Genomic DNA, 14,409 nt, shown 5'->3' on the forward strand with positions numbered 1-14,409 from the left:
ACCAGACAAGTTTAATTTGGAAGTAGCTTGATGCCACAGCTAGCAGGGTCGTGCACTGCTCACTGTCAGCGAGCTCAAAGGCTGTGTAGCAGCTCTGCTCTCGGAATGTAATGTATCGATTCCCCACCTCTTTAAAAGCAGTCACACTTCGTTGAAATACATCTGCTGCTACCTTAATAGCTGCCACTACAGTTTGAAAGACACTACAGTGGTCTGGTAGTCTGAAACAAGAATTGATTGAGAGCTTCCAACAGAAGGCTCCCCCTTCAATATTCGATCCATTCGTGAAAACGGAACGGTAACGAATTCCAAATTGTAAAAAACAAGGCCTGAAGAGCTCCTCCGCCTCGACAACTTCACCATTTCCACAGCCAACTTGGTCGAATTCATGTCCATCTTTCTAATAAAAAGTAAACTAAGAACCGACAGTTAAATACGGATAAAATATCTTAACTAAACGGAATGCGGTTAATAATAAAGCGACACACCCAAAAGCGATGTACAAAACTTACAGAGTCATAAGGAGACTGTATAAGAAGTCGACATCAAAAGCAGCTCATTTACCGAAAATGTTTCACCAATTGAGATTCAGATTTACTTTTATAATTAATCAAATAATTCCGCTGAATCTTTTTATTGCTTTCGGCGTTAGTATTTTTATAAAGGTTATTGTTAATTCCAGCTAACCAATCCCCATTTTGTTAACGCATCATCGCACAATCATTAACAAACTCAGTCTGATAACTTATTGAACTATTTTCAGGTACTCGGCGTCTCCGAGCACGAATTCATGGATCAAATGGGTGTGTACTTTGTCGGCTTTGTCGGACAATATGGTTACGATCGCGTGCTTTCGGTACTTGGTCGGCATATGCGTGACTTTCTCAATGGTCTCGATAATTTACATGAATATTTAAAATTCTCATATCCACGCATGCGAGCGCCATCATTTATTTGCGAAAACGAGACGCGACAAGGACTCACATTACACTATCGCTCCAAGCGGCGTGGCTTTGTCTACTACACAATGGGGCAAATACGTGAAGTGGCGCGACATTTCTACCACAAGGAGATGCATATCGAACTAGTGCGCGAAGAGATACTCTTCGATACCGTACATGTGACATTTCAATTGACATTTGATAATCGTGCATTTACGCTTGCATCGCTGGCGATGACGCGCGAAGAGAAGCATTTACCCATCAGTGCACATGTGCTCTTCGAGATATTCCCATTTTGCATTGTATTCGGGTAAGTAAATACATAAGTACATACATCCATACTTAGCGACAGTGAAGGCACTCAGCGCCATTTGTCAATGGTTGGCTTGCCTACTTTATGGCTACCAGTCAGCTAATACCAACTGCCTGTCATTTGATTATAGCAAATGCACTTGTGTTGCGAATTTAATTACGTGGCGCAGCAGTGCATTCGAGCGCCGGCACGTTAACTGGGGCAAACGCATTGAATGCAGCTGTTGCCAGCGTAATACTTTTTACAACCATCTTCAGTGAAGTTTTTTTTATTCTCTTTCCACTTATTTGCGGCGGCTTCGATTTTATTGGTGACCTACAGCGCCGATATGGTGGTACGCAGCATTGGCAATTCTCTGATGGTCATCCTACCCGACCTGCTGGGGCAAAAAATTACCGCCTGGTTTGATCTGGTGCGCCCTTTAATTGCCTTCAAATTCCAAACTGTAAGTATATTTGATGTTAATGAGCGCAATTCAGTAAATTACAGTTAGACAATTGAAAGAAGTGCTGAAATTGGCTTGTAAATGAAGTGATAATTACAAAATTACTCTTTCAAGCTCCGCCGCATGCAATTGTCTTCTATTTATAACTATAAAAAAGCTTAATCCATTGCATTTTATCTCATATAGATTTTAAATAGAACAAATAACATTTTTGAATTGGTCACGGTTGAACCAGTTACCGATCGCGTCGATCTTCAACCCTCCACCGAGTTGCTGTTGCATGATGACGGTTCCGAGCCCGAAAAGACGCTGCGTTTGAAAGGTAAGAACAATAATTAAATTGAAAAAATATTTTTTTACAAGGTGTGTTTGATTTTGTGTATTATATATATAACCGATTTGTGACAACTATTGGCTTCTCATCCCGTATTTACTGTGTTTCATGCTTTTGAACATAATTTGGTCGAAGGTAATTAAAAACATAGGTTGAGGTTATATATATTACATAGACCATAAATTTAAAAAAATCTCCTGCACATGGTCATAGAGACTTTTAGTCTTACGACTTCTTTGGAGATGCCTATCCAAGACAAACTTCTGTAGCATTTTTAGTGTGTGATCGTATGTAATTGCATATATATAAAGATCGTTGCTGCTATATATAGCAGTGAAAGCATTACAACAGATGATGGTAAACCCGATTCCCCAAACGATGACGATGGAGAAGACGTTCTATTGTCCGAACAAGAAGAAGTTCGAATAGCAATTACCCACCTAGAGAATAACAAAGCGGAGAGAACCAATGGATTGCCGGCCGAGATATTCAAATACGGCAGCGAAAAACTGCTAAGGAGCAAGCATCAGCTTCTTTGAAGAATATGGTCAGACGAAAGCATGGCTAACAAGATTAAAGCCCACCGTCAACAAACTGATTAGACCTTATCAGTGTGGCTTTTGACCTGGAAAATTTGCAATCGACCAGATTTTCACCATGCGGCAAATCTTGGAAAAGACCTCTGAAAGGAAGATCGACACACACCACCTCTTCGTCGATTTTAAAGCCCCCTTCGGCAGCACGAAAAGGAACTGCCTCTATGCCGCTATGTCTGAATTTGGTATCTCCACAAAGCTAATACGGCTGTGTCAGCTGAACTTGAGCAACACCAAAAACTCCGTCAGGATCAGGAAGCACCTCTCCGAGCCGTTCGATACCAAACGAGGTTTCAGAAAAGGAGAATTCATATCGTATGACTCTTCAATCGATCGCTGGAGAAAATAATACAAGTTGCAGAGCTAAAGGGGAGAAGGTACAATCTTCTATAAGAGTGTACAACTGCTGGCGTACGCCGACGATCCGATGATATTGATATCATTGACCTCAACAACCGCGCGATTAGTTCTGCTTTTTCCAGACTGGATAAGGAAGCGAAGCGTATGGATCTGGTTGTGAATGAGGGCAAGACAAAATATCTCCTGTCATCAACCAACGCAACTTGGCTATCACGTCATTGTTGACAGTATAACTTTGAAGTCGTAGATAATTTCGTCTATCTTGGAACCAGCGTAAACACCACCAACAATGTCAGCCTAGAAATCCAACGCAGGCTAACTCTTGCCAACAGGTGCTACTTCGGACTGAGTAGGCAATTGAGAAGCAAAGTCCTTTCTCGACAAACAAAGACCAAACTCTACAAGGCACTCATCATCCCCGTCCTGCTATATGATGCAGAGACATGGACGATTAGTCGGTGTTACGAGTTTTCGAGAAAAAGGTTCTGCAGAAGATTTATGGTTCTTTGCGCAATGGCAACAGCGAACACCGCAGTCAATGGAACGATAAGCTGTACGAGATATACGACGACATTGACATAGTTCAGCAAAATAAGAGAAATCCGAATGGATGAAAACACTCCAGCTCTGAGGGTACCCGCCGAGAGAAGCAGAGGAAGGGGAAGGTCTCCACTCCGTTGGAAAGACTAGATGGTGGTGGACCGGGTTACACTTGGAATCTCCTATTGGCGCCAAACAGCGAAAACGGAAGAACGACTGGCGCGCTTTAACCGCGTAAACGGTGTCTACGGCAATAAGAAGAATAAGATACCTCTGCGCTTGTCATCTATTCATCGATAACAATAAACAAAATAATCGGTAAACACGCTTGGCGAACACCTATGTAATGTAGATAGAACAATTTTAATATTTTTTTATAAAAACTTAAACCTTTTTTTTAAATCATAAACATCACCGTTGGCATTCTGCTCCAGTTTTCAGGTTATTTAATCCAAAACCCTCACTTAAAAAATATATATAACCCAATTTTTTGCGATTTCAGGTCAAATGGTCTACATGGAGAATTGGCGTATGATCATGTTTCTGGGTACACCGGTTATGCCTGATCTCAACTCACTCATAACAACTGGCCTTTACATTAACGATTTGTCAATGCATGACTTCAGCAGGTAAATAAATTATATTGACATTATAATCTTTTCCATATTAATGATTTTTTCTCTCTTCAGAGATCTCATGTTGGCCGGCACACAGCAATCAGTAGAACTCAAATTAGCGCTAGATCAGGAACAACAAAAATCAAAGAAACTGGAGGAGTCCATGCGCAAACTGGACGAAGAAATGCGGCGCACAGACGAATTGCTTTATCAAATGATACCGAAACAGGTGGCTGATCGTTTAAGACGCGGAGAGAATCCCATTGACACGTGCGAGGTGATGAACCCCTAATTTAATATACCATAATTGGCGAATACTTAATCCTATTTCGCCAACATTTCATTTCTCACAGATGTTTGACTGTGTGTCAATACTTTTTGCTGATGTTGTTACGTTCACCGAAATCTGTAGTCGCATCACACCCATGGAGGTGGTGTCCATGTTAAATGCAATGTATTCTATATTTGACACGCTAACCGAGAGAAATAACGTCTACAAAGTGGAAACGATTGGTGATGCCTACATGGTTGTGTCGGGTGCGCCAGAAAAGTCCGTCAATCATGCGGATAAAGTTTGTGATATGGCCTTAGATATGGTGGATGCCATCACTGATCTAAAAGATCCATCGACGGGCCAACATTTGCGCATACGTGTGGGTGTGCATTCCGGTGCAGTGGTTGCGGGCATTGTTGGTTTAAAAATGCCGCGATATTGCCTCTTCGGTGATTCAGTGAATACGGCGTCACGTATGGAATCCACAGGCTCTGCAATGAAAGTACACGTCTCCGAGCCGGCAAAACAATTTCTTAGCCCTTGTTACAAGCTAACGGAACGCGGTGAAATCGATGTCAAAGGGAAAGGTCCAATGAAGACATATTGGTTGGAAGAGCGTGAAAATCGCAAATCGTTACAATTGCCACCCGAACTTTTCCATCCAATTTCAACGTTTACTGCAGCAACAGTAACGACTGCGACCTCAATTCCGTCGACTGCAGCCTCTACAACCGACCGTCGTTTGAGTGTTTCGCAAACTTTAAAAGCAATTATGCCAGCTGCTGCCCAACCGGTTATCGGTTCGGTGGAGCGTATGCAATTGGCAAACGCCACAAGTGCCATGATCAATTCAATGGATGCAGCGAGCGCGGCAAGTACGATCTCACCACCCCAGACCAGCGCTGGTAAAGAGCGTGGGCGTATTTACTCACCGGTAACCTTCACAGATATAGCGCGTCGTAGCATAGCAAATTCGCCAGTGCGCAATTCGTTCGGAAGCAATGAATGTGGTCGTGAATCACGTTCCAATTCAATGGGTCATGTTTTTATGCGTACACCTAGCGATATTTTTGGTTCGCTCATATTAGATACCGAAGAATTTTTAGAAGATTTGCAATACTCACGCAATTCATTGGTCAATAGTGGCACCACCTCATCGGTTTGCCCCTACAGTCCAACGCCCGCTTTTCGCATAGGTAGCGCACCGTCCAAACCACGTCCCAATAATCCCGATCAGTTTACACCCGAAGAGCTGGCTGCTATGGATCAGATTACTCCACCGTCGACAGCACCACCACGAGAAACTGTCACATGCAAAGTGGCTCCAACCACATCGTCAGCGTCGTTGGAAAAATCAAAGGCTAGGTAGGTATACTCGCAATGGGAGCATGTCAATCGTGTTTGCGCGTGGAAATTGGTTTTCAAACTCGTCGCAAGATTTCTTAGCCGAAATCGAATATTGGTATGTCTCTCGAATTACATTTAATTAATGGAAATTAAATTTAACTGTGACTAATAATATTAAAAGTGATCTTGGCTAACCCAAATTGCTCTATATATCCTGTTTTGCAATTAACTTTCGATCTCATTGACGAAAATATATATAAGGACTCGTGTGTTCCTGTATTACTGCTGTTATACTTCCTAATATTCGTTAATATAAAATAATCAAGTTTAGTCAAGCATCCAGGTCATTTTGGCTTGCCCCTTCATAGGTCTTACTCTTTCATACATATTTAGGGACGATCGATATCCTGTGACGTATATACCATATATGTTTCGGTTAACCGGACAATTTTTGATATTACGACTACATACCTGTATCAAGAATTTAATTTAATCACTCTCTTCGACTATATTTTATATGTTTTATATATAGAATTTTTTATTTGTTGCTATACACATCTTAATAACTTCTCTTTCTAATTAGAAAAATCACATTTTCACGTAGCCTAACTATACCGCAAGAACCAGTTGTTTCGCCACCGCCACCACCTGCGCCACAGCAACCACAACAACCGCTCAAGGAGCAATTAAAACAGCAAAAGGCGCAGGCAACCAATATTTCAAACTCCACTATAGCCTCTATACCAGTGCCGATCATACCTAAGGCCACTGCAGTTGCGATGCCGACAACGTCGACCGCAAAGACCAAGATCACAAACAACAACATATCATTCGGCAGCAGTCGTACATCATCACGAGAATCGCTGTCACCGTGTTCGCCACCGATTCGCTCGAATTCGGCACCACTACCAATGTCCAAAGCAGCACGTAAAGCATTCCTCGCCGCCAAGCAAACAAAAGCTATTGAAAAGCTGGATCGGATGATTGAGGAAGCAAATGAAGTCGATGTGCAAAACAAGCGCGCTAATATGCGACGCATGGCTGCCTTTCGTGATGAAGGTGGCGGCGATGGAGGTGGTGGTTGTCCACTATTTTTGCCACCACCGCCAGGCCCACAGATGACGAACTCCATGTCAGATTCAGGATTGGCGCATCATGGGTAAGTCGAACATATTAAAAACGGAAGGATTATAGATTATAAATTTTAGATTATAGATTATCGGTTCTAATATTATAGATTATAGATTATAGATTATAGATTATAGATTATTGATTATAGATTATTATAGATTATAGATTATTGATTATAAATTATATATATTATAGATTATTATAGATTATAGATTATAGATTATAGATTATAAATTATAGATTATAGGTTATAGATTATAGATCATAGATTATGGATTATAGATTACAGATTATAGATTATAGATTATGGATTTAAATTATAGATTATAGATTGTAGATTACAGATTATAGATTATAAATTATAGACTATAGACTATAGATTGTAAATTGTTGATTATAGATTATAGGTTATAAATTATAGCTTATAGATTATGGCTTATAGATTATAGATTATAGCTTATCGATTATAGCTTATTATAGATTTATTGCTTATAGATTATAGATTATAGATTATAGATTATAGATTATAGATTATTATAGATTATGGATTATAAATTATAGATTACAAATTATAGATTATAATTTATTAAAATAATGGATTATAGACTATAGATTATAGATTATCGTTTATGGATTAAGGATTATAAATAATAAATTATTGATTATTGATTATAAATTACAAATTATGGATTACAGACTATAGATTAAAAATTATATATTATAGATTATGGATTAATATACATATATTAAGGGTCTATAAATTAAATTTATCGTTGAGGTATTTCTTTCTCCATGTTTTTAGACACAACCATAATTACTCGCAAATGCATTATGCCACCTGTCACCATGCGCACGAACCGAAAATGTCAAACAGTCACAGTTTCAGTCATACTCGTGGTACTGCGCATCAGTGTTGTACAGGGTACAATCACTCAAATGGGCGACATCGAATGCATTCCAATGCATGTCAATTGTTGTAAGGAAAGGAAAAAATAGTCAAACAATAGTTTTACGCTATTGTAAACTCAACGTTATTCCTGCAGTTATCACGAGCTGACTAAAATAGATACATGACGGAAACTACAGATATACGCGATATGTCAAGGCATGTCTAAAGGCGACATCAGTGATGTTGATAGATAGCAGATATTTGTAATGAGAGCCAATTAGCTGCACAGCGAGAGTTTAAAGAGATATTAAGTTACATTAACATTAACTAAATAATATCTTTCAATGCATGGGCTTATGAGGGTTATTGATGGTGCTCAATGTATTTTAGTAAAACTGCAAAAAATCTCGAAGGAATAATATTTGATATGTATACGAGACTCTTAATAGACCAAATAATAGCTTAAATACAATTATTTTAAGAAATCTATATACATATACATATGTATATATGAAAAACATATATTTGTGCATACCAAAAATTTCAAATATAGTTGAGGGAAACATAAATTCACTATCTATAAGTATGAATGTTACCTGAAAACAAGATAAGTAAACAGTAAACCAAAATGTTTATTATTAGCAATAATGATATACATACAAATGTACATATATGTTTGAAAATGCGAATCGAATTGTTCAAAACAGTTTTAAAATATTTTACTTTTATTTATTTATTTATTTATTATCATGTTAAATTATTGCGTTACTAGAAAGGGAGTTTCAAACTCTTTTGTGGACTCTTGCCTAGCTGATAGCTCTTAATATGCTCATCATATTTAGTAAGCGTTAAGATTAAGAAGCACTTTTGTGTCTGATTATTTTTCAATATTCATTATCGCTATAAATGCAGATTCCCAGATTGAGTTGTTGTGACGGTGAGAGTAGTATAGTATATGCTTTGTCTGAGCGCCTAAAAGTAAATATTAGTAGAGTTTCCAACTGATTGTTACGAGTGCAAGCAGTGTTGCCTTCGCTTCGCATTTCTCATATTGTAGTCCGATATTAAACAATTGAAGTGTTCTCTCGTTATAACCTGGACCGGGTATATTAAGTTTGTAACGCACAAAAGTAAACATCGGAAACCCTGTAAAATATATACATATGTATATAAATGTGCTAGGATACTTGAATTTAGTCCTGATACGGCCTGTGCAGCTCCTATTCGTGCTGTCAAAATCAGCTTTACAAGCGATAAAGAGGTGGTTTGTGTTGATCCTCTTTTCACAGTTCTGTTCCAAGATTTGGGGCATGGTGAATATCTGGTAAATTGTTGATTTTCCATGCCTAAAGCCACACTGATAAGGTCCAATCAGTTTGTTGGGCTTTAATCTTTCACACAGTACGCTCGATAGAACCTTATATGCGATGTTGAGGAGGCTTATCACACGGTAGTTGGCGCAGATTGTGGGATCTCCCTTTTTGTTGATTAGGCAGAACAATCGTCAGCCATGCTTTCATCCGACCATATCCTACAAAGAAGCTGATGCATGCTCCTTATCAGTTCTTCGCCGACGTATTTGAATAGCTCGACCGGCAATCCATCGACACCTGTCGCTCTGTTGTTCTTCAAACGTTGTTATTCGAACTTCTTCATCATCGAGCAATGGAACGTCTGCTCCATTGTCATCAATTGGGAAACCTGTACACTATCCCCTGATGTTATGCTTTCACTACCATTCAGCAGGCTGGAGAAGTGTTCCCTCCATAATTTTAGTATGCTCTGGGCATCAGTCACTAGATCACTTCCGGTCTTGAAACCTTCTGTTAGTCGCTACATCTTTTCGTAGAAATTTCGAGTATTACCTCTGTTGCCCAGCTCTTAAAGCACCTTTTCTGTCCGCAAATGCGTCCCGCTTCCCTCTTCAACTCTCGGTATCAATCCCATCCCGCACGTGTTGTGGTCGATTGTAACATTGCGAGGTAGGCAGTCTGTTTTCTCTCCACTGCGCCACGACAGTCGTCATCGTACCTGCTGTTCTTTTGCCTTTTCCGAAAGCCAATGTTTTCGGTTGCCGCTGTACGTAAGGAGCTTGAAATGCCGTTCCACAGTTCCCTTATATCGAGTTGCTGATGAGTGCTCTCACAGAGTAGGAGTGCATGTCGAGTAGAAATATACGCGAACTAGTCGCTTAGTTTTCCAGATATCGATCGATATCGAATTTTGCACACATCTTTTGTTCCCCAAGAAGGTATTCACAAGGCGGAACCGCTGTTATCGGACCACTAAAAGTTCCTGTATGGAAACATTTTTTATTTGATAAGATATTTTTCCGAAAGACAACGTTATCACCTGTGAACAATTGGATGCCCAGCATACAGCTATCATACAAACTGGACGCTCTTGCAAGGAAAACGTTTTTTTTATTTATTTTTTAAATAAACTTACCACAACTATAAAAGCAAATTAAAAAAGAAATAGTTAATGTTGAAATTGTATGAAAATTAATCAAAACTCCTCTTTCATATCTATATATATTAGCACTAAATAGTATGGAAAGGCTAAAATTCGTTTTCAGGAGAGATTGCAAAGGCTTCACTGAATGTTATTAACCAATTTCGAGCTTTTAAAAATGTTTAGATATAAGTAACTGAAGTATTTGCTTACTCTTTAATTTATTAAAACGTACAAGTGAAAATAAAAAAATATTTTGAATGGAAAAATTAAAAGGATAAATCTATATACAAATAGGATATTAAAAGTAATACCTCTTCAAACGACAATATACGAATGGACTAATGTCATACTATTAGATAAAATGTACAAAGCAAACTGAAGAAAGAATGGAGAATGCTAAATGCAAGAATAAAACTGTGAAAAATAATACGAACAAATTTTGAGAAAAATAATAAGAGAAAAATCAAGAAAAAAAATTAATTAAAATAATAATAATAAATAAAACTTGGAATGAAATTGAACCACGAGTTACTTACAAGGAATATTAAAAAGAAAAAAATATTTTAAATATTTGAAAATATATTTTAACATCGTTGTTAAGCAGACACAGAAAAAAGAAAAAAAATCAAAAATATACAAAAACATTTCAAAAATGAAATTCTAAATGTGGAGACAGAAAATAAAGTCAATGTAACGGTAGTAATTATGCATATCTTTTAATGAACAAATAACTAAATAAATGCAAACGAAATGTACAAAGAAGGAAGTTACTGCGAAAAATATTTTTCTAGGAACGGAAAATTTAAGAAAATTCAAGTTGTGGTATAGTAAGCAAATAATGCTAATATGTTGAGTTATACTATTTTCTTGGAGACTAAGTGTAAGCTAAATGCGAGCAAATGTATGTATGTACTAAGATGAAGAGAGTAGCGCTTAAGAATACTCATAGCAATGTATTTACCTATGTGTGTATGTATATACCAATTTAGCTTATTAAAATGTTGATGTGTGAGTGTCTGCGCACCTAAATTGGCAACTGCAATAAATCAAAATATGCATTAATACAAATTTGTAATTTTCACATTAACTTGTTACTAATTAGTTGTGGCATTAAGCACGAAGGAACACGCGCAAAATGAAATCTGATGGATACTATTATTAGCATAAAGTGTATTAAATCAAATTAGTTTCCGAGAATAATGTCATTGTTGTGCTTTGTTAAATTTAAGCAGCTTTATAAGTGAAACGAATTTGTGAATGTAAGATTTCGGAAAAGATTCCTGAAAGAAATTGAATAAACAGAATGTTGTTAAAAATGCTTTTTACTCGCAATTAGTTTTAGCAGAGGAGATGAAGTCATATGTAGAAGTTCATGCAAGTGGGGAAAGTACTCAGAGCGCCATTTACTTGTTAGTGGCCAGAAACAATTATTTTACAAACGGCTGAAGCAACTCACGACTTCCGGTCTTAGACCTGTCGTACTAGATTGATAAATGCGGAATGCACCGCAACCTTAGGTCTATTGTGCCCTAAATTCCATCATAGAAAATTTCAACAAGCTACCTGGCTGTCTCCGGATCGAAAAGCCACCAACCAGATCGATCATGTTGTGATAGACGGAAGACACGTCTCCAGTTTTGTAGACATACGTACGCTCCGAGGTCCTAATATTGACTCGGACCACTAACTTGTTGCAACAAAGATACGCACCAGCCTCAGTGCAGCAAAAAACTCACGTCAACGAACTCAAGGATGGTTCGACGTCGAAAAACTGCAATCACAACAGATTGCCGACCGATTTGCTACTCCACTTGCACACCTGCCTAAAAGGGAACTGTGGGACGGCATTTCGAGCTCCTTACGTACAGCTGCAACCGAAACCATTGGTTTTCGGAAAATGCAAAAGAACAGCAGGTACGATGACGACTGTCGTGACGCAGTGGAGAGAAAACAGACTGCCTACCTTGCAATGTTACAATCGACCCCAACACGTGTGGGATGGGATAGATACCAAGAGTTGAAGAGGGAAGCGAAACGCACTTGCGGACAAAAAAGAGAGAGTGGCCGAAATGCGTGAGTACGAAAAGCTTGACAAGCTGGCCAACAGGGTTAATGCTCGAAAATTCTACGAAAAGAGCAAAATGAAACAGCCTGCTAAATGGCAGTGAAAGCATAACACCAGGAGACGGTGAACCCGGTTGCCCAATCTGTGAGGATAGAGCGGACGTTCCATTGCCCGACCATGAAAAAGTTCGAATAACAATTACACGTCTGAAAAGCATCAAAACTGACTGAAAAAAAACGAAATTTATAGATGGAGTTGATGGCCACAGTAGCTTGTACTCCTTTTTTACTATTAGGTTCAATATTTTGTAGATTTTCCCAATAAAAAAAAATAATAATAAGAAATTTTTACATATTTTAGTGCAGATATTGCCTATCGCTTTCAAAATAGGCTCCTGAGCTAATAAAAGCATTCCATCCAATTTCCTTACAATTTTCCTTATACTCGACAGAGATGACCTTCAGCACCTTCAGCGTATTTAATTTTTTTTTTCGGTTACGACTCATTTTAGGATCGTCTTCGCTAGATTGTTGGACAGTTTCGACGTCATATTCATAAATTCATGTCTCGCCACCAATAATGATGCGTTTGATGAATGTAAGCTCTTTAGTTGCGTTACCAAGGCTCAGGTATTCTGGTACGAGAGTAGCATTGATATGCTTCATATCCGAAATATGTTGAGTCGATTCATAGGAGATGTTGAGATACTCAAATTTCTCTTAGAAACTGCGAGTTTGATGAGCTGGCTTGTCTCAATTACATCGTATTGAGAACGGGTTGGGTATCCTTTGTCCTCATGCGGTCGGACACCAACTGTCAAAGTTTTATGGAGGAAATTGAGGTGGCATCCAATCTTTTTCTTCGCTATTGTCCAACCTTTGCAAGTTTGAGGTTGAAACATGTCGGTAGTGATATCTTCAACGAACTTGGTGAAATAGCTGGAATTGATAGCAGCCGCCGTTGGCAGGCTGTACAAGGTGCTTTCTAAAGTAAACAGGACTTTTTGAATCTAGCGCCCCTGGTGGCGCCATCTATATGTCGACTGGTGCGTTAGAATCTGCTATATTTATCGATTTTCCAGTGAGAATTTCATGACATTTCATTGATTGGAAGTGAAGTTATTGCGTTTTAAGTGCCAGTATGTTTGTGTTATCGGTGCGAAAATGAGCTTCGAACAGAGAGTTTATTTTAAAATTGGCAAAACTTTTACCGAAATGTTTCAATTGATAAAACAAGTTTATGGTGATGATTGCCTATCCCGTAGCAGAGTGCACGAGTGGTTTCAACGTTTTCAAAGTGGTCGTTAGGACATAAATGACGATCAACATGTGGGCCAATCAAAATCCGTGATCACCGGAAATTCCATCGAAACTGTGCGTGAATTCATCAAAAATCAGCCGAAATCATCATTGAAATTCATGGAAATGAAATTGAAAAAAAAAAATCCAAAACACCGTTTTATCGCATTTTGACCGAACATTTTGGCTTACGAAAGGTGCACGGTTTATTCCGCACAAATTGACTGACGACCAAAAATTGCTCTCATCGATTGACGCTTGTGACCGATTATTTGACCAAAAATCACATTTTAACCATTAACCACTCCCCGTATTCACCTGATATGGTTCCGTGCGACTTCTTCTTCTTTTTCGGTAAAATGCATTTGCCTATGAAAGGAAAGCGTTATGCAGACGTAGAGGCCATTCAAAAGGCTTGCACCGGCTTACTGGCGACCATACCGGCCAACGAGCTAAAACACTTGTTCGACATGCTTTTGGACAGTGCAAAAAGCTGTATTGAAGCAGAAGGAGACTATTTTGAATAAAATAAATTGATTTTTCGAAAAAACTATTTGTTCTGTTTTTTTAAGTCCTGTTTACTTTGGAATACACCTTGTACATATAAATTGGGTCGTTCGTGACAACAGCTGATCTCATTGAACTTTTTGTCGTCAACTTCACACTTAACCGCTTTACTGTTATATGTATATTTTGTCTTAAATTTTCTGGAATAGTTTTTGTTTGTGCCCTATCGAAAATTTTAGATCGCAAACAGCATTTTCGGCATATTTTACTGTTTTACTATAAAAAGGGGAGTGAT

At 38.4% G+C, this 14,409-nt stretch overlaps 1 protein-coding gene across 3 annotated transcripts in view; it reads left to right on the forward strand.

The window, feature by feature from the left end:
• LOC126751393 (soluble guanylate cyclase 88E) overlaps positions 1-11,560 on the forward strand; it is a 100,390-nt gene extending 88,830 nt beyond the window's left edge. For 2 of the 3 annotated variants that reach the window (XM_050461620.1, XM_050461621.1), the window contains 9 exons: positions 764-1,251; positions 1,576-1,699; positions 1,886-2,021; positions 4,032-4,158; positions 4,219-4,423; positions 4,500-5,785; positions 6,351-6,926; positions 7,701-8,794; positions 9,030-11,560. In XM_050461620.1, the coding sequence (XP_050317577.1) occupies positions 764-1,251; positions 1,576-1,699; positions 1,886-2,021; positions 4,032-4,158; positions 4,219-4,423; positions 4,500-5,785; positions 6,351-6,926; positions 7,701-7,878 (3,120 nt within the window). In that variant the 3' untranslated portion in view covers positions 7,879-8,794; positions 9,030-11,560. The remainder of the gene's footprint in view (positions 1-763; positions 1,252-1,575; positions 1,700-1,885; positions 2,022-4,031; positions 4,159-4,218; positions 4,424-4,499; positions 5,786-6,350; positions 6,927-7,700; positions 8,795-9,029) is intronic. The other variant, XM_050461622.1, reaches the window with a different exon arrangement.
• Positions 11,561-14,409: the final 2,849 nt, after the last annotated feature.

This window comes from Bactrocera neohumeralis, chromosome 2, assembly GCF_024586455.1.
Source record: "Bactrocera neohumeralis isolate Rockhampton chromosome 2, APGP_CSIRO_Bneo_wtdbg2-racon-allhic-juicebox.fasta_v2, whole genome shotgun sequence".
Classification (NCBI taxonomy): Eukaryota; Metazoa; Arthropoda; class Insecta; order Diptera; family Tephritidae; genus Bactrocera; species Bactrocera neohumeralis.